The 25638-nt window shown below is 38.3% G+C and overlaps 1 protein-coding gene across 3 annotated transcripts in view; it reads left to right on the top strand.

Annotated features, from left to right (window-relative positions):
* The first annotated feature begins 14891 nt into the window (after nucleotides 1-14891).
* The window catches only part of LOC127554796 (neurotrimin), a 1375146-nt gene continuing 1364399 nt past the window's right edge, over nucleotides 14892-25638 (top strand). Inside the window, exon 1 of one of the 3 annotated variants that reach the window (XM_051986653.1) lies at nucleotides 14892-15234. In XM_051986653.1, coding sequence (XP_051842613.1) covers nucleotides 15153-15234 — 82 coding nt within the window. In that variant the 5' untranslated portion in view covers nucleotides 14892-15152. The remainder of the gene's footprint in view (nucleotides 15235-25638) is intronic. The other 2 variants (XM_051986657.1, XM_051986658.1) reach the window with 2 other exon arrangements.

Here is a 25638-nt window from a genome sequence, read left to right as displayed (position 1 = left end):
AACCTATAGAAACTGTTGTCCAAGACCATATCTTCTAAATTAAAATCTATCTATCTAGAGAGATTAATATTATTTTAAAGATTAAAATAAATTAAGCTGGATGTTATAGTAGAGAGTACCAGGTCTGGAATCAAGGAGACCTGAGTTCAAATCCAGTCTCTACCACTTACTAGATGGGTGACTCTGAGCAAGTCACTTAACCCTGTTTGCCTCAGTTTCCTTATCTGTAAAATGAGCAGGAAAAGAAAATGACAAACCACACTAATACCTTTGCCAAGAAAACCTCAAGTGAGGTCATGAAGAGTCAGACAAGACTGAAATAGATAAACAAAAAATAAATGCGTGTTTCTTCTTTGTTTTTCAGTTATACTTCAAGCTATGTTATCATTGTGGTTGAAGAAAAAAATAACTGGTAAAATTATTCATGTGTAATTTAGTGTGAAAATATGTGTGTGAATTTTAAGTATTTTATTTTCTTCCAAATTTGGCATATATATTGTGAAATGATATTTCTGTAAACAATTCTGCAAATTTCAGCAGTTAAATGGTATAGTTGATACAGGTTTGAAGTTTAGAATCAAAAAGTTTTAAATTCAAATACTGCCTCACTTACAAATTGTGTGTCCCAATGCAAGTTATTTAACTTCTCAATATTTTTATCTATAAAATGGGGGATTTGGAAACAATGGCCTTTAAAATCCCCTCTATGTCAAAATTTATAAAATTATGTATTGTGATCCTGGGCAATTTACTTAACCTCTGTTTGTTTCAGTTTCTTCAACTATCTCAGTTGATTCTTTCAATAATCCTGGGAGATAAGAGCTATTATTATCCCCATTTTACAGATTGGAAAACTAAAGTAGATGGGTTAAATCACTTGTCCAAGATCATACAGCTAGAAATTATCTGAAGCCAGATTTTATCTCAGTCCTTCCTGACTCCGGGTCTGGCACTCAATGTACTGCTCCATCAAGCTGTCTGAAAATATTATTATTTGTGATAATAAGACATAATTGTCCAAGAATTATAGCCACAAAATAATGAATTTGAATGAGGCCTTGAAAATCATCTCAGAATATCATGGGGATTTGGCATATGTGCAGAACCCATTATTAATGGGGAAACCTTTAGACATTAGTTCTTCTTGTCTTCCCCTGCCCCCATTTTTTCAAGGTAAGAAAATTAAGATTTGTACAAGATCACAAGTCTCATAAGAAGCAGAGGCAGGATTCAAGTTCTGTTTTTTCAAGCCAAATCTAGTATTATTTGTATTATACTATGTTACATCAAACTGGTGCTACATATACCAGTCACAAATCCATACAGAATGGCAAAGAGGCCCTAAGGACAACAAATAAAAATTGGCACCTACATGAAGACTGCAATGTACAAGTTATTCAGAACACTTAGAATGTTGTGGGCCACCTTTCTGTGTCTTCCCTGGAGTGGGCATAAATCATGGCTCCCAACTTCCTGGGCTGTCAATCTAACGCCTTTTATAGATGCTTAATTCACTCAGAAATTTAAAATATATATATATATCCACAGACAGAAAGCCCCATTATTCTTCCCAGTGACATGCTGATTTGATTTTAAGCCTTTATGTGTCTCTTTTTTATCCTGCTATGACTTAGCATCCATGAAACTCCTGGGATAAAGAGGCATTATCAGATGGACTTATTACCACCCATGTAGACTCTCTTTGGGAATCCTCCTTGAAGATTTTTCACCCTATTCTTTTTCCTCCCCTCATTCCTAAAAGTATAACATTTGAGGGTAGTATTGAGGGGAGATGAAAAAGATGAAGAAGACATTAGGGATATAATTACCTCTTTCTCTTGTCATACAGTGTTATTTCTACTTGCTTCTATCTCCTGCAATATACCTAGCAAAAATCTAAGTAATCTAAGTAATTTCTTTTAATTTCTCTTAAATAATGCATCTTCCAAATTACCCAGGAAGCCTTTATTTCATCACTGGAAGATAGAATATAAAACTGTTAAGTAGTTGTTTTGTTATTTGTTGATTGACTGCCCAATTCAATATCATGTTATAATATCATGATTCATTGCCCCCTTCAGGTATCCTCTTGGTTTCTACATATTCCTTTCTACTCAGATTTTTGCTCAAGAGAATATTTCAAGTTAATTCACACCAAAGTGTAAAAGGCTGAAAGCAACTTAAACTGCTCTTCTTTTCCAAAGAATGTTTTTAAAATTTATATTGAAAGTTTGGATTTTTACATTACCCATATCTCTCAATATATCCCTCCTGTGTCTTCTATCCATAGAGACATCCTGTAACAAAAAAATAAGTGGTTTCATGTTTTCATCTGCAATCCTGTTCTGCATTTTTCTCTGTCTATGTAAATATCCTTTTTGATGTTTAAATCTTGAGTGAGGAGGGACTTCAACAGTCATTCAATTTAGTTTCCTCATTTTATAATCAAGGAGCCTGAGATCCAGAAAAAAAGCAAAACAAAATAATAAAAAATAATAACAAAAAAAAACCCCACCTTGATCAAATTATGCTGGGTAGTAATTAGGAAGCATTATAGTCAACGTTTCATATCCATAGTCTATCACCTCTGCAAAGAAAGGATTGTCATCAGGATTAAAACTCAGTTATTCAGCTGCCTTGACACTTAGTGCACCTCCATAGATGTCTCCCACCAATTAGCTGGATAACCCTTGGAAATTTCTCACTGAGCACCTGTTTTCTTGTCTGCAATGTAATGGGTTGCAGTTATGTAATCTCTAAAATATCTTTCAGATTAAAAGATATATGAGTATCTATTTTCCCTTGGGGATTAAGCAAATCCTGACATCAGTTTTGAGTATTCACCTAAAAGAATCATTGTAGTATAAGATCCTTTACAACTAAAGAGCAGCTCTTCCCACAGTGTCCTTGAATTTTGTCTTTTTTTGTTTTTACTGCCCACAAGGAAAAATCAGAACCAAAGGGCAAGGCTACCAGGAAGAAAGAGTTAGTTTCAGATTTTGGAGAGTTCAATTTTATGAATTAATGAAAGCTCCTCCCTCCCCCACCAAAGTTTTTCTCTGGTCCTTTCTAGGTCTGAGGTATCTCCATTTGGATGACTTGAAATCATTTCCAACTCAGCCTTATATAGTGGAAAGAACATTGACTTTAATCCTCTAGAATTAAATTCCTTCTCTAATGCTTATTACATGGCAATTTGAGCAAGTTTTATTATTGTTATTTTTTGTTCTGTTTTGCTTGTTGTTTCGTTTGTTTTGCTTTGCTTTGTTAGAGTTTTACTTTGTTTTTCCTTTCTGGATCTTAGTCTTCTTAATTATAAGGACTAAGTTGAATGACTCTTGAAGTCCTTTCTAACTCTAAATTTAAACACCAAAAGGAGCATTTACATAGACATAGAAAATTGCAGAGGAGGATAGCTGACAAAACCATGAATCTCCTTATTCTTTAAAGTGTGTAACAAATTTTCTGTGAGACACCTCTCCTTGGCAGGCCACCTGATTCATAGCCTCCATCCTGCCTCATTCTCTCAACTGTGTCTTCTGTTCAGGGTTCTGTCTCCTGACTTGGACATTCCTTCAAATATGATGCCCCTGTTAACACTGCTCCTTATTCTGTGGGCCATTGAGCTTGTTAGGGTCAAGGGGAATGAGGAAAAGATCACTGTGGTCAAACACACATTCTCCACTGTCAGCCCTGCCAGGCTCCTCACCATTTCCACTGTGGGGGTGTCCTGCTGTCTGATCAGTAGGTGCTCACAGCAGCCCACTGTAAAATGTTCAAGTGGTCTAGGGGAAACACAATCTCTGGAGTCTGGAGCCCTGAAAGCAAGCACTAAGGGTACCCCATCTCAAGTACAGCACCAGAACCAAAAGCAATGACCTTATGCTGCTCTATCTTCAGAGACCAGTAAAGCTGACTGCCCAAGTTAAGCCCGTTCTACAGTCCTCAGACCCCCTTCTTGGTGTCTGTCTGGAGAATTATTTCCAGTTCTTTTGCCAAATATCCCAGAACCCTCCGGTGCCTGAACAACAGAATCTTATCTAAGGAAGAATGCAGAAATGTTTACCTGGAAACTATCATTTCAGGAATGGTTTGTTCTGGGAATCCCAAAAGTGGGAAGAACTCCTACCAGAGTGACTCCAGAAACCTATTAGTATGCAATTGGAAGACATTAAAGTTCTGAAGGGTGACTTATTTCACTCTGCTCATCTTCCTCCCCCACCATTACAAAGATGATGCTACAATTTAATACAGCCCCTTCCTATGACAGGACTTTTCTATTTCATGTAGGCTATTGACAGACTTTTCTGTGTTGTTCTGGGATGAAAGAAGGGATTTTGGGTCATTTTCCTTTGGATTTCTTGATCATTATTCAATTGGGTGTGTATTTCAGATTTTTGAGGAATTTGAGTTGAAAAGTAAAGTAGTTCCCCTTAGTTCTGTTCTAGCAGTCCACTATTTTGGCTTGCTACCTCTAATTTCCTTTCTAACAATCCTTTCTATTGATTAGTTTCAGAATTTCCTAAGTAAGAAATATTAAAAATAATATTTGACTTTCATCTTCTTTTTCCCTCTACTGATAACCAGTCAAACAATTCATCAACATATATTGTTTATATTATTAAAAACACGCTGTTTGTACAATGCTTTAAGGTTTACAAAGTACTTTGCTTACAACAGCCATATGGAGAAGGTAGTACAGATGTTATTATCCCATTTCACAAATAAGGAAATTTGGAATCCAAAACATTAAGTGACTTCCCAAGGTCATACATCTAGTAAATGAAGGAACTTGGATTTGAGCCCCGTTCCCTGAACTACAAGTTCAGTACTGTGGTGCTTATAGATAAGGTACTGTACTATTAGGTAATTAGTAATTAAGATACAAATATTAATAAGACACAATTCTCTGTCCTCAACAGACTTTCAAGATATCCACTATTTCTTTCTTTAAATCATCTCTCAGATTTACTTTTTCTCTATTCCTACTATAATGGTCTTTATTTACACCTGTCCTCACTGCTTTATTGTTGAGTTGCTGCAATAGCCTTCTTGTTGGTCCCATAACCCTTTACTGACAAATCTTCCTGAGGCAACATTTTATCATCCATTCAATTTCTCATGAAATTATAATGGCTCTCTCTTGTCTAGTTTATCAAGATCAAACTTCTTTGACTGACTTTTAAGGTATTTTATATTAGTAACTTACATTAATTTTGCCTTTTTTGATTTGGAAAAGCATTTGTTATCTATTATCTTAGTTAATCCTCACAGTAGTGAGGTATTACACACATTTTTGTTAAAAATAAATGAGAAAGTTTGTAGTAGCCCTTTTTATAGTGGCAAGGACCTGGAAACAGAGTGGATGCCCCTCAGTTGAGGAATTACGGAATAAGTTATGGTATATAAATGTTATGGAATATTACTGTTCTATAAGAAATTACTAGCAGGATGATTTCAGAGAGGCTTGAAGAGACTTACATGAACTGATGCTGAATGAAATGAATAGAACCAAGAGATCATTGTATATAGCAACAATGAGATTATGTGATAATCAACTGTGATAAATTTGGGTCTTTTGAACAATAAGGTAATTGAGGCCAATTTCAATAGACTTGTGATGTAGAGAATCATCTGCATCCAGAAAGAGGGTGTGGGGATTGAATGTGGATCATATCATAGTATTTTTCTTGTGCAGCATAATAAATGTGGAAATAAGTTGAGAAGAATTGTACATATTTAACCTATGTTGGATTACTTGCTGTATAGTGGATGAGTAGAGGAGGAAGAGAAGGTGAAAAATTTGGAACACAAGGTTTTGCAAGGGTGAATGTTCAAAACTACCTTTGCATTTGTTTTGAAAAATAAAAAGCTATTATTATTAAAAAAAAACCAAATAATTGAGAAAACTGATGCTATTTCTATGTCATCATAATGCATCCTTGATCTGGCTCCATTTGGTCTACCCAATTATATTTCCTATCCTTCTCTAAAACACTACTTTTTTTCCATTCCAGCCTAGCTTCTCAGAATTTTTTCTTCTTGTATATTTTCTATTTACATTTGTTCTAGAATGCCTTCAATTTCCCCCTTCAAATATTCAAGTCTTGCTCTCCCTTCCAAGTACATCTCTAGTACCACATCCTCCATGAATTCTTTATCAATTGATGTAATCCACTTTGGCTTCTGTCTTCTGTGACTTAGGTTGTAACTATCATATTTTATCATTTGATTGATCTCTAATTATTTCATGACATTCAGTCAATAAACACTTATTAAGTCGCTTAGTTGTTCATTGGGACAATGGCTTTTGATTCTGTGTTCCCCACTCTGCAACTATCCCAGCATTGATAATAGAATGAGAACTAGAAGAAATCTGGAAGGACAGCCACTCAATTTAGTATTGTGGCCAAATCCAGTACTCTTTGGTAATGGAGAAGCACTGATTTGAAGGGAAGAGTGATTCAGTTACTTCCTTAAACTATAAAAGTTGTGACTTTATTTCTTTTCTGCCAGTAAAACTAATCACTTTTGACACCTTGTATTTTGATCTTTGTTTGAGATCCACAAAGGACAGCCCCATTTTGTATGAGGAAGCATAGGGTCATGCTCCCCTTGCCAGCAAATACAGAAAAACTAGGAGAGAAAGAGTGTATGAGATGATAAGATTATAAGTTCCTTGAGGTCCGGGGCTATCTTATGCCTCTTTTTGTATCTCCTTTTTAAGCACAGTGTATGATATATAACAGGTGCTTAATTGATTGATTGATAAGATTTCCTTGTATGTCTTCCATGCCAGACTCCAGGAAGTTAGGAAATACGGGATCCTCCTGAAAATAATCTGCTTAGATTGTAAATTGTTCAAGCTTAAAGAATAAGTTCAGAACATCCTCTTTGAAGGATGCCTTATACATTATAACTAGTGGTTTAATGAGAGTTTTTAATGCATGGAATCATAGGACCTGAAAGGGACTTTAAAGATCATGAAGTTTAAAGTATTTTTATTTTGTAGATGAAGAAACAGACTAAGCGAGGTTAAGAAACTGGCTCAAAATTACATAGCTCTTAAGGAATGATGATGATACAGATTTTAAGATAGCTGTCTAACTTTACTTCACTGGAAAGGTTGGCCTGGGAAGATCATTCTGGAAACACAAGAAATAAACTCTCATTTATCTGCCTGTACATTATTTGCAATCTAATCCCCAGCTGGCTTTTCTTTGCCGCCCAGTATGAGTCTAAGCCACCTTGCCTCATCATCAGTCAGTGTGTGTGTGCTCAGGGAATGCAAGCTCATTTCCAAATCAGTTTAAGTAAATCATCATTATAATAGAAAATCTGCTGCCCCCCATCCTGCACCTCATTCTCCAAACTGATCTAAATGATTCCTGGATTATTCACTCCTCAGCTCCCTTGGGTCAACATGGAAAAGCAACCTCCAAGATGGCTGTCCTGACCGACTTTATCCATGATTTCCATTGATGAGAAGAGTCCTTGACAGAAAAGGCAGAAGCTGTCTCCTCCGTCCCAGGGCATCCTCCTCGCCATCCTAAGTCAGAGCTGAACCCTGCTCCAGCCCAGATGTGAGGAGGGCAGACTAGCTTGGTTCTTCCCACCGTCTCTGGGTTCAGCCAAGCATCTGGGTATATAAGATCACCCACTGTACTAAGCCTCTGCAGTAGCAGACCACAGCAGGTGGACGGCAGAGCAGAGTGGCAGCTTTTGTTAAGTCCTGAACATTAGCTTGTTTTTGCTCTTTAGATTTAAGCTCCTGCCGTTCCTTCCATAATAGCTGAGAGAAATGGAAATACGGCCCCCACATCCCCCCCACGTGCACACCCACCCTTTTCTCACACACATACCCACATGCATGTACTGCACACACCTACCTCTCTCCTCCTCCTCCTCCTCCTGGTAGCATTTGTCTGGCAGCTCTCTGAGGCTGGCCTGCTGTGTGTGCAATTGTCCACCTTTTTCTCATGGGGCTAGAAGGTCACTAGCCGACCTCAGCTGGGACTTGGCCAGCAGGAGGACCGGGTCTCACATGGACCTCTGCTCGGACTATTATCTCTGGTCAGGTAAATGGGGGGAGGAGCAGCGGCAGTTTCCTAAGAAACTCCATTTAATGTATAGTGCAGAATATCAATCTGCAGATTAAAAAGTATTGTGAAAAGCAACTCGAAGTTAATGACCTCACCTGTTTCCTTCCTTCCTCACTTCAACTCTTAACATGCTAATAGAATATGACAATTGCTTGAATAGGTCTCTTGATTCCAAGAGGGAGTGGGGACTCTGCTGATTAGAATCAAGGTCTCTCAGCGGAGGTTGTTGGGTCTTGGAGCTATTCATTCTCCTTTACAGAATACTGGCCGATGGGCAAAGAGCAGACTTGAGAGGCATATAACCACCTTGCTGATCCAAGAGGATAAGTGGCCCCTAAAGATGTATAATTAAAGACAATGTCTAAACCTCATAAGCCAAAGGAAAGGAATCACTAAAATCAAGGTCAGCCACTTGCAATCCCTGTGCTTTCTGTTTGTTCACAACTCTACTTTTATCAAATCCCTACTTTATACTAGGTTGTGGCCTAGGTGCCAGGGATATAAATATAGAAGTGACTCCCTCCCTCCCCTCAAGAAGACCTCTGGGGATTGAAGTAAGAAGGGACCAGAAAGGAATGCAATATATCCATAGATAAATGCAGAATACAAGAATTAATACAGAATACAGAAATAAGTGCAAAGTGATTGGAAGGACAGTGACATTGAGAGAAATCAAGGAAGGTCTCCTGAAAGAGGTAGCATTTGAGTTGAATCTTCAAGGGAGCTAGAGGGGATCCAAGAAGTGGAGTCAAGGAGGAAGCAGATGGCTGAAAGGAATAAGGAATGTCTTAAAGCAAGGTCAATAAGGTTGGATGGAATGTAGAGCATGTAAGAAGACATCAGCTTTGACCATAAATTGTAGTTAGAGAATGAGGGTCTTTAAATAGAAAAGAGAAGAATTTCCATTTTATCCTGGAAGCAATGAGGAAACACTATGTAAATCATACAGCATTTTGAACAGGTGCCTCTCATGGTCAGATCTGAGTTTTCATAATATCAATTTGGCAGCTATATGAAGAACAAATGAAAGGGGAAATTCTGGAGACAGTGAGACAAGTTAGCCTATTGCAATAGTCCAAATGTGATATCAAGTCAGAGTTTGGGTAGTTGTGGTGTGAATGCTGAAAAAGTGATGAAGGTAAAAGATGCCAAGAAGGTAAAATCAGACAGCAAATGATTGGATATTAGGAGGGAGGGAAGTAGAATGAAAATTTAAGGATGAGTTGGAAGTGGTAAACTTGGCTAAATGGAAGAATGTTGATGCCCTGAGAAGAAAGAGAAAAGTTGAGAGATAGAGTAGGAAAAATAAATTAAGTTTGTGGACATGTAAAGATATTTATCTGGAAGTTAGAACTATAATTGTGGAGATACTTGGGACTTGATATGTAGATGTGAGAAGGAGGTGAAAAGGACCAAAATGTGCAAAAATGTTTGTAGCAGGTCTTTTTTTAGTGGCAAGGTATTGGGAATTGAATGAATGCCCATCAGTTGGGGAATGGCTGAATTAATTTTGGTATATGAATGTAATGGACTATTACTATTGTATAAGAAATGATGAGCAGGAAGATTTCAGAAAATCCTGGAAAGACTTACATATTAATTGAAGTGGGCAGAAACAGGAGAACATTGTACACAGTGACAACATTATATGATGATCAACTATGATAGACTTAGCTCTTCTCAGCAATGCAGTGATCCAAGACAGTTCCAATACACGTGGGATGGAAAATGCCATCCACATCCAGAGAGAAAAGTATGGAGACTCAATGTGGATAAAAGTATATTTTCACTTTTCTTGTTGTTTTTGTTGTTGAGGTTGCTTGCTTTTTCTTTCTCATGTTTTTCCCCTTTTGGTCAGATTTTTCTTTTTAAAATTTTTTAAAATAACTTTTCCTTTTTAAAATACATGCAAAGATGTTTTTCAACATTCACCTTTGTATAACCTTGTGTTTCAAATTTTTCTCCCTACCTTCTCTCACCCCCCCCTTTCCTAGACAGCAATTAATCAAATATAGGTTAAACATGTGCATTTCTTCTAAGCATATTTCTACATTTATCATGCTACACAAGAAAAAGCAGATTAAAAAGAGAAAAAGTGAGAAAGAAAAAAACATCAAACAACAACAACCAAAATAAGATGAAATGTTGTTGTGATCCACCTTCAGTCCCCATAGTCCTCTTTCTGAATACAGATGGCTCTATCACAAGTCTATTGGAATTGGCCTGAATGATCTCATGCAGAATACAATAATTAATAAAGAATACAAAATAAATGCAAAGTGATTGGAGGGACAGTAACACGAAGAAGAATCAAGAAAAGTCTCTTGAAAGAGGTAACATTTGAGCTGACTCTTCAAGGGAGCTAGAGGGGATCCAAGAAATAGAGTCAAGGAGGAAGAATATATCTGGCATAGGAAGCAGATGGCTTAAGGACATGGAGAGGGAATAAGGAATGTCTTATACCAAGGTGAATCAGGTCAGAATTGATCATTACATAATCTTGTATATATCATAACTTATACAGCCATTTCTCAACTGATGGACATCCACTCAGTTTTCAGTTCCTTGCCATTACAAAAAGGGCTGCCACAAACATGTTTCACATGTTGGTCCTTTTCCCTTTTTTATTATATCTTGGACATATAGACCCAGTAGAGATACTACTCGATCAAAGCGTATGCACAGTTTGATAGCTCTTTGGGCATAGTTCCAAATTACTCTCCAGAATGGTTAGATCAGTTCACAACTCCACCAATGATATATTAATGTCCCAGTTTTTCCACATTCCCTCCACCATTCGTCATTATCTTTTCCTGTCATCTTAGCTACTCTGAGAGGTATGCATGGTATTTCAGCGTTGTCTTAATTTTCATTTCTGTATTCAATAGTGATTCAAAGCATTTTTTCATATGACTAGAACTGGCTTTAATTTCTTCATCTGAAAATTGTTCATATCCTTTGGTCTGATTTTTCTTGCACAACATGACAAATATGGAAATATGGTTTAAAATATTGTATCTATATACAACTTACATCATATTACATATATAACCTATATCAGATTATCTGCTGTTTTGGGAGAAGGGGAAGGTAAGGAAGGAAAGGAGAAAAAATTTGAAACACAAAATCTTATAAAAATGAATGTTGAAAACTATCTTTATGTTTATTTGGAAAAAGTAGGTACTATTGAGGGAAAATAGATGTGATAATCATGTCCATAGTTGTCATAACTAAATCCACAGAAGCTAATGAGATTCCCAAGAGACTGCATAAAGAGAAGATGCTAGAACCCAGGAAAAAGTGCTAGGCTACAGACATGAAGAGAGGGCAAGGTATAGATAATGTTTCCACACACATTTTTGATGATTAGTCAAGCCATCAGCAAAAGAGCTAAAATGAAGAGAACTACAGAAATTCTGAGAAAAGAAAGTGTCCACAAGAAGGGTGTGGTCAACAGTGATGATATGCTGAAGAAGTTAAAAGGATGAGACCTAAGAAAATGCTTCTGGGTTTAGCAATAAAGTAATCTTTGATTACCCAGAAGAACAGATTTACTAGAGTGATGGGGATAGACACAGATGACAAGGGACTGACAAATGTGTAGGAATTTAGAAAGCAAAGGTAGAGTGGTCAGATTGTTCCAGTTAGATCCAATTTCAAAACATAGCCCACCATAACCCTAAATAACTGAATTGACAATTGGTGTATTCACATTCACAGTAAATAAAATTCCCATTTTCCATACCTGCTGCGGCTGAAGCAAATACCACTTTGGTAAGGAAAGTAGCTCCAAAGAGTTGATCTAATCAAGAAAAGTCCAGTTTCACTGAATGTAGCATTGACCTGGTTATCTTGTTTCATTCTGTATAAAACTCCAGGTAGTTCAGGACCTGATGTCCTTTGTTGTGGTGCAGAACAATCTGAATTGAGTCCCTCTTTCTCCTCACCCAATTAAGCACCATTATGTTGAACTGGTATTCAATAAATTATTATTGAAATGAACTCAACTCAATAGGACAAAATTGAACTCCCTTTTTGGAGAAGTAGTTGGAGTCCACTGATTTGCTCAGACTTACATGGCTAGTAAGTGTTGTGTCTGAAGTCAGATTTGAACTCAGATCCGATGCTCTAACCACTACAAAATCTAACTGTCCCTAAATTGAACTTTAGCACATTACAAAGGAGTCCCAGCTTACTCTGCCCAACTGGGAAGCTCAGTAACACTTCCTCTATGTATTTTACATTTTGTATTTTGAATCATTATTCTGATGAGTCCTTAGCTTTATCAGATTCAACAATACCTATGACACACAAAAAAATTATAAGAACCCCTTCCCTAGAAGAAAATTACCTTGTCTGTGGGACTCACTAATCATTTGCTTAAATTTATTCTATGTGCTATACTGATTAATGATTAAAAAGTTAGATTCTCTTTGACAAGTGTGAATTTTATTATAATCAGATTTTGAGGTCCAATATTCCCCCCAAGATGCCTCATTTTGCCATCCTTATTAAATCGATTCAGTCCATACCTTTGCGTGGATTGTTCCTCTTGCCTGTAATATTCTTCCTTTTCACCTCCATGTGTTAAAATTCTTGGATTGCTTCTAGATGCAGCTCAACCAATACCTTCTATGTGAAATCTTTTCTGATCCCTCAAACTGCTAGTATCTTCTCCCTAAAATTATTGTGTATATATTTGTATACTTAATGGCAGCTAAGTGGTGTAATTGATATGTGATTGGATTTGAAGTCATGAAATCATGAGTTCATATTGTGCCTCAGACAATTAGCTTGTCTACCATTTCGTCTCAAAGACTCAGTTTCCTCATCTGTAAAATGAGCACAATATTTACTTATAAAGTTGTTGTGAGAAACCAAATAGCATATAAAGCACTTTGAAATTGTTGAAATGCTATATAAATGCTTAATACAATCACCATTAATACCATCACCACCACTACCATCATCATCATCTATCATTGATACATGTCCTTGATATTTTCATCTTAGAGTCAGGCAACAATATGGCATAGTGGATAGAGAGCTGGACTTGGAATAAGGAAGACATGACATCTAATCCTAGCTCAACACTTATTAACTGTGTGACCTTGGGCAAATCATCTAACTTCTTTGTGACTTTTCTTCATCCCTTCATTAAATGAGGAAATTTAATTTAATTTTAAATTAATGAGGGCCTCTGAGGTCACTTCTGGTTTTAAACCCGGTTCTAAAACTGTTTTATTTTCTCAGTATCTAATATAGCACCAGTGGTAGTTATTATTTAATGACTATTAATTGATTACTTAAATTCTGCATTGCTTCTTCTAGATTGACTAAGATTCTTCCACTCGTAGGGTAAGTTGGGATCCCTACTAAATGAAATGGCAGGAGATGAGAAAGCCTGTCAATCTTTTCTGTCTTATCACCACCACTATCATAAGTCTAAAAAAGCTTTATTAAGCTTTTGATAGCACAAGGCTGGATGGGAATACAGAGCAAAGAGAATTATAGACATAGTAATATCCCTAGAAACTTAGTCTAAAAAGGACAACATTCTAGTGGCCATAGGACACATAACAGAATAAAAACATTATACCAATGCGCAAATGGGGACAATAAAATATTTCTAACATGCAAGTCAAGGATCAGTGCAGTTCAGTGAGAATATAGTTGGGTGAAAATAAATACAGAGTTGGTTTAACAGTAGGAAAACTATGTAATAGAATTTTGTCTAGCCAGGGTAGAAAAGGGAACAATTCATTACTCTCATTAAAGGAGAATTTGTGGAAGGAGAATCATAAGAATTTTCACAACACATGTTTCCATTGAAAAACCAGTTTCTCATAAAAGGAAGTCAAAGATTAAAAAATCAAAAGACTACAAAGTATATGAGGAGACTATCAAACCCAACTCTTAACTAAGGTATAGATTATACCTTACTGTCCTAGGGAAATGGATAGTAGACTACATCCTTTGGTGATCCATTCCAAAGTTTCTCTTAACAATTCTTGCAATCAGAAAGTTCCTCAGCTTGTCTATCCCACGTTTATCCTGCTGCCACAAGGTAAGTCCATATTCTCTTCTGAATCCATTAGAGAATGGACACTGAGGATGACTTCCTTCTTCCCTCTCCCTTCTTGTAGTCAGTTGCAGGCTTCTATAATCCAAGATGTATCATCCCTTCTATAATATCCAATAAAGACATCTGGGCAATTTTATAAAACAAAGTGACTGATAAATAGAATAAACAGAGGCTGACACAATGAGTGATGAAAAGGAAAAAAAAAAGAAAATTGCTATTTTTGAAGTGGTAGTCATGATTAAGAGAAAAGGAAAGAAAAAAACATGTTATTGGGTGGTATTTCCATCAGTGAAGGAAATTCGGTGCCAATGAATGAAATTTGACTCCTCTTTTTAAGTTTCACTCAGCATGAAAATCTAAAATTTCCTTTAAGCATTTGCAAGCAAAAGGCATGCCCCTGAAGATTAGGAGGAATCTGAGTTCAGGAGGCCGGGGGTTGTCAGGAAGAAGGGGATCATCTGATGCTTGGGCACAGAAACTGACAGTGTTAAAAATGAAAGTAATATAGAAGGGGTAGGATGGCATTTATCTTTTCCTCTCTCCAGGCTCCTGTCTCTTTAATCAGCTAGCCTGATTTGCCCAGTAAATGATTCCTCAGTGTGTATGAGTGAGTGTGTGTATGTATGTATGTGTGTGTGTGTATGTATGTGTGTGTGTATGCGCGCGTGTGCGTGCGCGTGTTGTAGCTCTGTCAATCCTTGGATTAGAACCAATGATTGCAGCGTGTAGGAGGGCTGTCTGGGTCCAGATTGTACAATGTGTTTCAGTGCCAGAGTATGAGTAGAGATAATTACTGAGAAGTCACACTCTCTCACTCCCTCGGCTTTTCTTGTGTCCTTCAGCAAAACACTGGATTTAAATCTCCTTCTACGAGCTTGAGAGCAACGCAATCTGTCAGGAAAGAAAGGAAGAAAAAACGGAACCTGACAAAAAAGAAAAAAAAAAAAAGAGGGAGGGAAACCAACATGAAAACCATCCAGGCAAAAATGCACAATTCTATCTCTTGGGCGATCTTCACTGGGCTGGCCGCTCTGTTTCTCTTTCAAGGTAAGAGGTTACTATTGATTTGCCTATAGTAGACGCAGGATTTGTGCAATGTGCTTTTTATATTATTCGCAGACTCCCCAAGTCTGTCTCTGTTGCGCGGGTCTGCAGGTGGAGAGGGAAAGCGTTTAAACGGCATGGCTGGGGCTTATTTCTGTCTTCCAGGTTCCGTAATATTGATTCAGTCCTGGATTACTATAGGAAGGGCAATGTATATATATTTGTGGAATAATGTGTATGCTGCCAGGATTTGATACGGGTTGTGCACTGGGCTATGTAGCTACATCTTTCACACACACACACACACACACACACACACACACACACACACACCACCGCACTACATCACACCATGCCACCCCACAAATGAAGGACCAAGTCAGAAGCACGATAAAATAAAAGGGTATTGGGTGGCGTTTGCTTGCATTGTTGAGAAGAAACGGGAAGGAGAAACTTTAAATATTGGCTGGCAAACTTGAATGGCTGCTCAGTGAGGAAAACGGAGAAAATGCAGGTCCAATGTAGTCAGGATCACCATGTCTTGCGTTAGGTTTTGGTCAGCAGCCCATCATCAAGGGGATGAATCAATTTGCAGCAGCAGTGAGCAGCAAGATTAGTTTGGAGGGGTTGTGTTTTAAGAGTGGGGGCTATTGGAGAAGGTGATAATCGAGAGAACACGGGAGGAATACTGGGCTATTCAATCAGGGCAAGATTTTCAAAGTTAAAGGGCGACACGCATTAAGTACGGAATGCTAATTCTCTGTTTATTTATCTGCTGAGAAGCAGAGCCACCGGGGCTGCAATCTAGACTGCCGCTTTCTCTCAGAGTATGCTCTTTGATGTTCTCTTCAGCTTTATGCAGTGTACAGGGCAAATTCAGAATCAGCTTCAACCTTGAATCCGTTCTCGGTGCTATTTATTCTCATTTTGCCCCTACCCCCATTGACCCTGGTTCCCACATTTCATAAGTTTGTTCTCTCTCCCCCAATTTTTGGCTGCTTACTCAGTTTTTGTAGGGTTTATGTTACCTTTGTCTAATTAAAGATATTCAAAGTTTTAAAGGTTCAGGCAAAGAAACTTTGTTCGGTGATCCTGTGGAGTTCTTCAAGAAGAGCTGGCTTAGAACACATCTATTTTCATCAAGAAAGTTAGAAGCTTAGCATCATAGATCCAGAATTGGAAGGAACTTGAGAGGTCAATTAATGCAACCCTCTCATTTTACAGATTTGGAAACTGAGTCTCAAAGAGCTTAAGAAGTGTCTTGCCCAAGATCACCTAGGTAGTAGTCAGCCATGCAAAGTCAAGATTCAAATCCAGCACTTTAATTATAGAAACTAAGAGCATTGGAAGTACAAATAGGAAAAAAACAGGAGCGACTTCATCTCCCAATTCTTACCTCGGTCAAATGTTTATAAACCTTATGAGCCTCCCTTGTGTGCACCTATGCTAATGAAGTCATAATGCAGCCCTTTCTTTGAGTTGAAGACCTTCCTTTGGGGCAGGCTGCAGTGGCTCCAAACCAGGCAAGCAGAGATTCTTGCAAAGAGTTGTATGGAAAGCAATTAAGTGGAGTTAAAGAACCAAAACAGGGAGGGGGTGGGAGAGGCTCCTGGGAAGAGGGAAAGGCTGAGTCAGTTGATAGGAAGGTTAGTCCTCCTTGAACTTGGCAGAAGTCCTCTTCTGGCTTAGTTTGATACATTCAGTGCAGGAGGTCAGTCTTAGGGGACTCCTTTATGATCCCCTTGAAGGTATATCTGGCATGAGGCTGAAGGTGACAACTTGAATGCATTATATATTCTTCCTTATATAATGTAAAACATCATTCAAGAAAAAAGTGTATATGTAGGGGCATATCTTTGGAACACAGAAGTCCCCTATGAATATGATCAAAGAATACTATCGTGAGAATGGTTCTGGGGAAATCAAATCTGGAATCCGTGGCTTAGAAGAACAGAATCTCTCTGTGCTTACAACAGAATTGAGAGTAGGTGAGAGAAGCAATAGGGGTAAGAGGAAAAATGGGCTTTGGGGAGTGGGATCCTGTGGATCTCCAAATTGTACTTGCCTAAAGCTGGGTCCTATTCCATGCCTTATCATTTTAAAACTGGTTCCTCTCCTATGACTTAATATCAAAACAGAGAAAATGGCCAAACTTCCTGAAGCTGAGAGCCCCACTGGCAGCATGCCAGAAGCCTGGGGGCCATACTGAATTTACATATAAATTAGCATACGTGATTTTTTTTTTATCAGAAATAAATGCAGGGAAGCATAATATTTGCTCGTACTTTGAATCTTTCCTGAATAGACGAGTAGAAAGTGCTGGTGCAAAATTTTCTAGTGTGAAAGCCCTTCTGGCTGCTTCATGTGGCATTGCTTCTACACTGTTGGGGATAAGAGAGAAGAAGCATAAGGAAAGGTTTGATAGTTATATTGGTGAGAATGCAGAAGGGGGAGTTCTGAGACTTCTCTCCCCCTCAACCCAGTCTATCTATTCCTGCATTTCCTAGGAAGTACAATACGCCTTTTCTCTCTATACCCACCTTGAATAAAATCTGGCCAGGGTCAGATGTATCCAAAAAGAATTTGAAGCTGTCTAATTTTAAATCACGTCAATCCCCAAATCTAACTTCAGTCTGAAGCTACGGAGGTGATGGCTGTTTTCTTCCAGGGTAAAAAAAAAAAAAAAAAAAGCCAGAGTCTGTCAACTATCTCTCATCAAAGTTATGCCATTATTAAGCAGCCCAGGTCTTGCCTGCAATAATCCACCCCCATTGACCCAGTAGGGCTAGTTAGAATGCAGTGCACATTCTAAGACATTTTTCCCCTTTCCTTGGTTTTTGTTTTAAGCTGGCTCCTTCCAGAGCTGTTACTTCCTGTGTTTTCGGCCTTTTGAAAAGGTGCCTAGTGCCAGTGGCAGGTTATGAGCCCTTTCTCAATCACCCCTCCCCCCTGCCTGTAACCCCAATTCATTTAGGAGAGAGGGGTAAAGTGGGAGGGAGCAAATTTCCAAAGGAATCAGTACTGATTAGTGAAGAGAAGAAGGGGAGGAGGGAGTGATTAGCTCCCTGGGGCTCTTGCCCTAAGATGTACCAGAGGTTGATTAACAAGCTCCTTCTCTTTCAAAGGAGCAGGAGCTGTCCCTTTCAGCACACCTCCTACCTCTAGCACCCATTTGAATTTGAAGGAGGTGGCTGGCTGGTGGAACTACTTTTCTCTTCCTAGAAATCAGGGCTATTGCTTTCTCGGAGGATTATCGGTTCCTTTCAACACCTTTTGATAGGTTTGACTCAAATCTTCTCTCCTTTCCTTGGCTTTCTGTGATCTTGTTGGGCACCTCTTCTGTTGGTCTGCCCAGCTGAAGCAAAGGTAGGGAAGAAAAGAAGGCTTGAGCCTAAGGAGAAGCACTCCTTCCTTCCACACCCAGGGAAAGAGGCACGGCTCACATGGCAGATGTGCTGAACTCCTGTCCCTTGAAGTAAACACCTTGAGGGCTAGTAGCAACTTGGGCGGGGCCTCACTTCAGCTATGTGTGAGTATCAGGGGAAGACATAGCATTTCTTTGAGAAAGACAGTCGTCGGTCTCACTCTTACTGTCTTGTTTGTGATAAATGGCCATATTCACAATCCAGAGTCGAAGAGCAGGTACTGTATCATGCCTTTTGTCTGGCAAAAGGGTCAGAGGAATCTTGCCTGAAGTTGTCACTTGGGGTGAAGTAGAAATAATGGGTTCTAGGCACCTGTCCTGCATAAAAACCCAGGAAGTACTTAATTATGTTCCCTCCAAAGAATCATTACCAATGGATACCTCTGTGTAAAAGCATAATTAAGGAACTTCAGAGGTTCTTTCTACACTGTACATGAGTACAATATGGCTTTTTGACTTGCAGTTTCTATTTGCAGAATCTGGCACTGCTGGGAATTCTGTCTTTGAGGTTTGCAAAAATTTAGCTTTAAAAAAAAAAAAAGAACCAAAAAGAACCTCTCCTCAATGGCCCCTGGTTGCTGATTGATGTTGACTAGATTGGCCTGTTGGCTCCTGTTGTATGCCAGAAGGCCATGGTTATGTTAGTTTGTTTAAAGATATACTTAAGCATTTCTTGATTTCTCCCACTCTCCCATGATTTTGTTAGTGTGAGTACTCCCTCCACTGACACAGATTGGAATCCCTCCACCCCTTTTTTTCTCACAAGGTTCTTGTTCATGTTTCCTAATATACTCTCCAAAGAGAGTCTGCTTACTACCCATAGTAGAGTTCTTTCTTCCTCTTGATCTTTAAGTATCTCAGAAGTACTACTAAGTTATTCCTGCTGTCCTATATCTCATTCTCCCTACATGACCAGCTCCTTTCCTTCTCCCTGTAATAAGTCAGTTTTTGATAGTGTATTATATTTGATAACATACTTCTCTGCATTTCTTATTTTTCTTTTTGCTCCTTCTGAGATCATGGTGGTTTAGGTTTTCAATCTTTGTAGTGTGTCTGGGAGGATATCAGTTTTAAATAGATGGAGGTTTTTGCAGTAGTGAGCAGGAAAATGGTAAATTAGAAGTTCTTAACTTGAAGTCCATGAATGTGCCTTGTTTAATATTTTTGATAGCTATTTAAATGTAATTGGTTTTCTTTGTAGTTCTATGTATTTTATTTTTTGCATTTAAACACCATTATTCTGAAACTGCCAAAAGAGTCCATTATACAAAACAAGTCAAGTACTGTTGTTCTAGATAGTATAACATAACATAGTAGAAAGTAGTCAGGAGCTATGTTCAAATTTTCAGTATGCTACTTACATTTTTGTGACACCTTTTCTGAACCTCATTTTTTGCCCATTGTTCTATTAGGTATTTAGATTTGTTGATCTCTACGTCACCTTCTATATCCGAACCCATAATTCTATTAATGTGATCTAGCCTAATGTCCTATTATGATTTCCAGGTTCATCTCATTACCTGCTGAACTTGTCTAAATGCATATATATGAGAGAAAAAGAGATATGAAGGAAAGATGAATTACTAACTTCTTTCTAGCTTCCTTCCATAGAAGAATGTTATAGTTCAATCAATATTCTTTTTCATCCACTTTGTTTTTAAGTTCAGATGGTTAGATCAATCCGCTAGGGATTTCACTTAGAAGGCTTTGTAGTTTGCTGAACTTTCATATAATTAATATGATGTTATTTTCAAACAAGATAATTTGGATTTATTCATCATCATTAGGGAAAGTTCCTTTTGTTTGGATGCTGATATTCATTGAATATTATTGGTGTCATTTCTAGTTCATTTAAATCTATGGCAAAAAAGTCCTCTACATAAATTACAGAATCATCTAGAAAATTAGAGTTAAGTAAAACTCTTTTGGATCCCTGGATTTCCCTATTTTAAACCTTGCCTAATTTAGATTTGTGCCAGTCTTCATAAGGTGAGAGAAGGGTGTTGAGACATTTAACCTTAGAACACCCTTTTTACTATGTGTTACTCCTTTCTGAATGGCTTGGCAGAGTTGTTTATTATATTCCTGATATCATGAATTATCTGATGAGATGAGGATCAGTAAGCATTCTTTCAGTGCTGGTAGCCTGGCTATAGACCAGAATATGCTCTGTGCTCCTTGGTACCAGCCTTATCTACTGGACATCTTGGCATAAGGTCAGAGTCAAAGTCCCCTAGGAGGAGCAGGAGCAAAGTCATTTCTGAATCTGTACCAGTCACTTGGCATTGGTACATTCAATCTAAGGGCAGAGGAGGAAACAGAAAATGGAACAAAAACAAGATCGACATACAAATCCAACACTATCAACTTATGTTGGAAAAACTTTGCAGGGAGGCTTAGTGCTTAGGATTCATGAAGACAATATCATTTAATTCTGACCTCAATTATGAAGACACTATGAGTTCTGGAAACCTGGAGTGAATATTTACAGGTGGATTTAAGTAACATCTAAAGGTTTCAGCCTATCCTAAGAACCTGATCTCCCTTAGACTTTTCCATAGGGAAAAAAGCCTCCACTACATGAGTTTCTGTCTCTCCACCTGCCCGCCAGGCCTCAAAGTGACTCCCCTGGGTGTTTCCAGGACTCATTAATGCATGTAATGCTCTGAACATGTGGTGCTAAGTGGAACTCCATGCTGAGAATGGCGGTATTTATGCTGTTTACTTCCTTTCTGCTCTACTGGCTTGTTACGTGTTTACTTTATGTCGACAGTCATTTGAAATTCAATAAAACAAATTAAACATGAAAAAAATCAAAACATGTAAAAATAAGGTAACAGATGGAATACAGGTGTTGTTCTCTCTGCCCTTCCTTCCTTTCCCTCCTTTTTCTCTCCATAACTCTTATGAGCACTGCCATTTTAATAACCTTTCCCCTACATATTAGATCTTTGGGGCAGAGAGGTAGGATAGAAATATTGACTGAAGATGAGTCAAAAAGAACCTAAGAGAAATTTGCATGGAAGGCCATCTATCTAGAAAGATATCTGCATGAAGGTGCAATGCAGTCTTCCTAACAGTTGATGAGAAAGGAGGAGCTGGGGTAGCTTGGGGATAGAGGCATGTGTTTTGGGGGGCAGGAGGAAGACATGGAGTTTGGATAGCACAAGGTCAAAAAAAGAGAAAGTCTTTCATTTGCTTTATATATAAGTGTGGCTGGGTATCCTGTGAAAGCTATTGTTTGGCAGATTCAAGCCTCCAGACTAAGCTTACTTTCTGTCATTTTCCTGATTAAATTTGAAAAATGCATGTGTTCTCTCCCACTCCTTCTCACTCTTTCTTTCTTTCTTTCTTTCCCTCTATCTTTCTTCCTCTCTATGGGGAAAAATAATTGATCAGTTGACAGATCTAGGTCAGGCTGGAAGGGCTGGTTCAATTCTAGCTTCCCTAAGAGTAGGAGGGGGAAAGTCTGCCTAGTTCATAAGGATCCTCAGAGTGCACATCCAAATAGGAGAGAAGCAGGACCCACAGGTTCATAGAAGAGGCAAACCCCTCAGTGGGAATACTCATTATCTTAGAAGATTTTGTAATTATCCAGCTATTCTGTGTTTAGAACTTTGCAATGTTTGACTTCCATTTTCTTTTTTTTTACTTGATTTACCTTTTCTTTTCTTCCTAATTTGCCCCACTTCTCATCTCTCTCATCCTTTCTCTCTCTCATTTCAATTTCCCTGATCACCTTCATTTCTCCCTTCCTCCTTCCTTCCTTTCTTCCTTCTTTTCTTCCTTTCTCTCTCCCTTCCCCTCTCCTCTCCTTTCTGTTCCTTTCCTCCTTCTCTTCTTCTTTCTTCTGTTCTTCCCTCTTTCCTTTCTCTTTTCTTTTCTTCCTTCTTGCCTTCCTTCTTTTCTCCTTCCTTCCTTTTTCCCTTCCTCCCTCCTTTCCTTCCTTCTTCATTCCCTCCCTTTCTTTCTTCCTTCTTTCCTTCCTTTCTCCCTCCTTTCTCCCTTCTTTCCTTCCTTTTTCCCTATTTTCCTATCTTTCTTTCTTCTTTCCTCCTTCCTTTCTTCTTTCCCTCCTTCCTTCTTTCCTTCCTTCTTCCTTCCTTCCTTCCTTCCTTCCTTCCTTCTTTCCTTTCTTCCTTCCTTCCATCCTTTCTTTCTTCCTTCCTCCTTTCTTCCTTCCTTCATTTTTTCCTTCTTTCCTTTTTTTTTTCTTTCCTTCCATTTCCCATTTGCAATGGAATTGATGAAAACTTTGCACTTAGCATTATCAAAAAGTCAGTCCTTCTGTTTATTTGAAAGAAGGAAAGCAGACACCTGACTGGAAGTACCCTGTAAGACATTTGCATGCTGTGAGACAGACCAATGAAGATCTACATTTCCACTGGTGAGAAGAGAGGTATTTCAAGGGAGATTGTCAAGCTGAGAAATCAAATATTGGAAAACATATTCCTCAGCTCTGTTACCAAGGACGTGTTAGGTTACCAAATTTCATTTTTTTTAAAGCTCTGTTAGTATGTTGTCCTTTGGAACAGCTAAGAGACTAGTCAGCTTTTGTTTTAAATCTACAGTTAAAAATCATTCCTAGTGTTTATATTTATCCTCTTCCCCCAATTTCTGAAAGTCCATGTCCCCAAAATAGTCAGATTTCCTACCCCTGAATGTCCCATGTTGACAGTCTAACAGGATCCTGGATAGCTGGGCTCCCCATTGCATTGTGGCTGACTTTATTTACCTTCAGTTGCCACCCTCTTCAGGGCACTGAGAATGTGGGGAATAGGGAAGATCCCTTACTGCCAACAGCCTTTCTTTCATGAATTTGTCATTAGGGCAGGAAGAAAGCCACAGGCCTGCTGTCCTTGCTCTTATAAACCACATACCTTAGACCTTTGTGCACAATAAATCCGAGGTAATGCCTTTGACACTCTTCATTCTCTCCTGCCAAGAAGGATCTCATGGATGTTTGATGTGCTTACAGTTAGCATGGTCAATGGTGAAAGCTGTTGTAAATGAATTGCTCTCATGACCCCTTCTCCCACTGACGTTTCTTTCTCGAGATATTATTTGATTCTTGGCGTCTCCGCCATCTCTTCCTTTGTCTTACCATCTCCTGCATGGGCCGCCTACTAATGAGAACATGCAGCGTGAAGGGGTCAGGGAGAAGCAAGGGAGACAATTTCAGCTTCAGGCTGGGAGAGAGCCTTTCTTTAGGTGTCCAGTCCAGATGGGGCATGTACCAAAAGGTGGGGAGGGGGATGGGAGTCTGTGTGTACTGTGTTCATTTTATAGGGATTTTTTTTTCAGAGCTATCAGCAACATCAAAAACTAATTTGCCCACTAGAGGAAATTTCCCCATTCATACTGCCCTACTCTAATCTGTAGGCTTCATTAGAGTGCTGTGATGATATGAAAGCCACATCAAAATCATTGGGCACATTTGGCATTACCTGAACAATGACTGATATGTGCCTTTTCCTAATGTTTCTATGTCATTGCTGCCTTATTTGACTTTAGTCTCCAGAAAGGACATCACTTACCCCAATGTAGAATCCATTCTTTTCATATGGAGAAGTAGCTTTCTTACTCCACTGGCATCTCCTACATTCAATCTCCCCTGCTTCCAATGATTGCCTAACAATTCCCTCTCTGTAATGTTTGTGTGTACAAAGTTGTTTGTATATTGTTTCTCTCATTAGAGCACAAGACTTTTGAGGGCAGAAACTGTTTTTGCTTCTCTTTTTGTATCACTGATATTTAGCATAGTGCCCGACACATGACTGTAGGTCCAATCAAAACCAAACATAATTATTCTCTATTTTTCAACCTCTTCTCTGAAGTGAGATGTATTCTTATTAGAATTTTCTGGTGCCCAAATTTTTTTCCTTTCTGGGGACTTTAGGACTCAACTCCACTTTGCTACTGGGATCCCTTCTCTTCAGGGAAAAAAGTATCTTATCAAATATAGAACTATGATATTGCTTAGAATTATGACAATGATGATGTTGATACCTAATATGTGCTTTACAACTTAATTTAAAATGTTTTATTTCTTTTATCCTCATAATAGTTCTGTGAAGTAAGCAAGGCTTATCATCTGAATCAGAATGACTAGGTTCAAATCCTATCTGTCATTAACTAGCTATCTGACCACAATGTCAGTTATTATTACCAAGAAACTAAGGCTGAAGTTAAATGGTTGGTCAAGACCTTGCAGTTATCAAGTGACAGAATTGAATCTCAGAACTCAATTTTCCAAAGGTAGATAAAGCCAGCAGATCTAACAGGCACATGGAAAGTGGAGTTGTCATGTACAACTTCTTCCCACTGCTCTAAAGTTATTTCTTCTCAGGGTAACCTCAGCCCCAAGGACTACACATTTTAAAAATCATTCTATTTAGATAGACAAATGTGTGGATGGTTAGATGCGCAGTGGATAGAATACTGGCCCTGGAGTTAGGAGGATCAGAATTCAAATCCAGCCCTGGATACTTCCTAGCAAGTCACTTAGGTTTGCCTCAGCGTCTTCATTTCCTCATTTATAAAATGAAGTGAAGAAAATAGCAATCCACTTCAATGTCTTTGCCTCCTCTCCTCAAAAAAAAAAAATTAAGGTTACCAAGTGTCGAACAAAACTGGCAAATTGCTGAAAGACAAACATGTAAAAATTATATATGAGCCTAGAAACATGCAAATAGAAATAAACGATTCTTGTAATTTGTGCCGAGGAAGGTACAATTCAAAGAAAAAAGTTTTCGAATATGCCAAGTCCATATCTCTCTTTTTCTACTCAATTTTGTTTTCTTCTTCCTTTATCTGCCTCTCCTCATTTCTTCCATCATTTTTGTGTGATCACATTTTCGCTCCCCTTATCTTTTTTTCTCCTCAGGTTAAGGATAACTGGGGCTCAGAACATGTTCAAAGTCCTGTGGGAATCTTTATTTCAGCCAAGGAAATATTTAGCTCTCATCTGATCAATGTAAACA

Source organism: Antechinus flavipes, chromosome 3, assembly GCF_016432865.1.
Source record: "Antechinus flavipes isolate AdamAnt ecotype Samford, QLD, Australia chromosome 3, AdamAnt_v2, whole genome shotgun sequence".
In the NCBI taxonomy this organism is placed as follows: Eukaryota; Metazoa; Chordata; class Mammalia; order Dasyuromorphia; family Dasyuridae; genus Antechinus; species Antechinus flavipes.
This window is presented reverse-complemented; position numbering and strand designations above follow the sequence as displayed.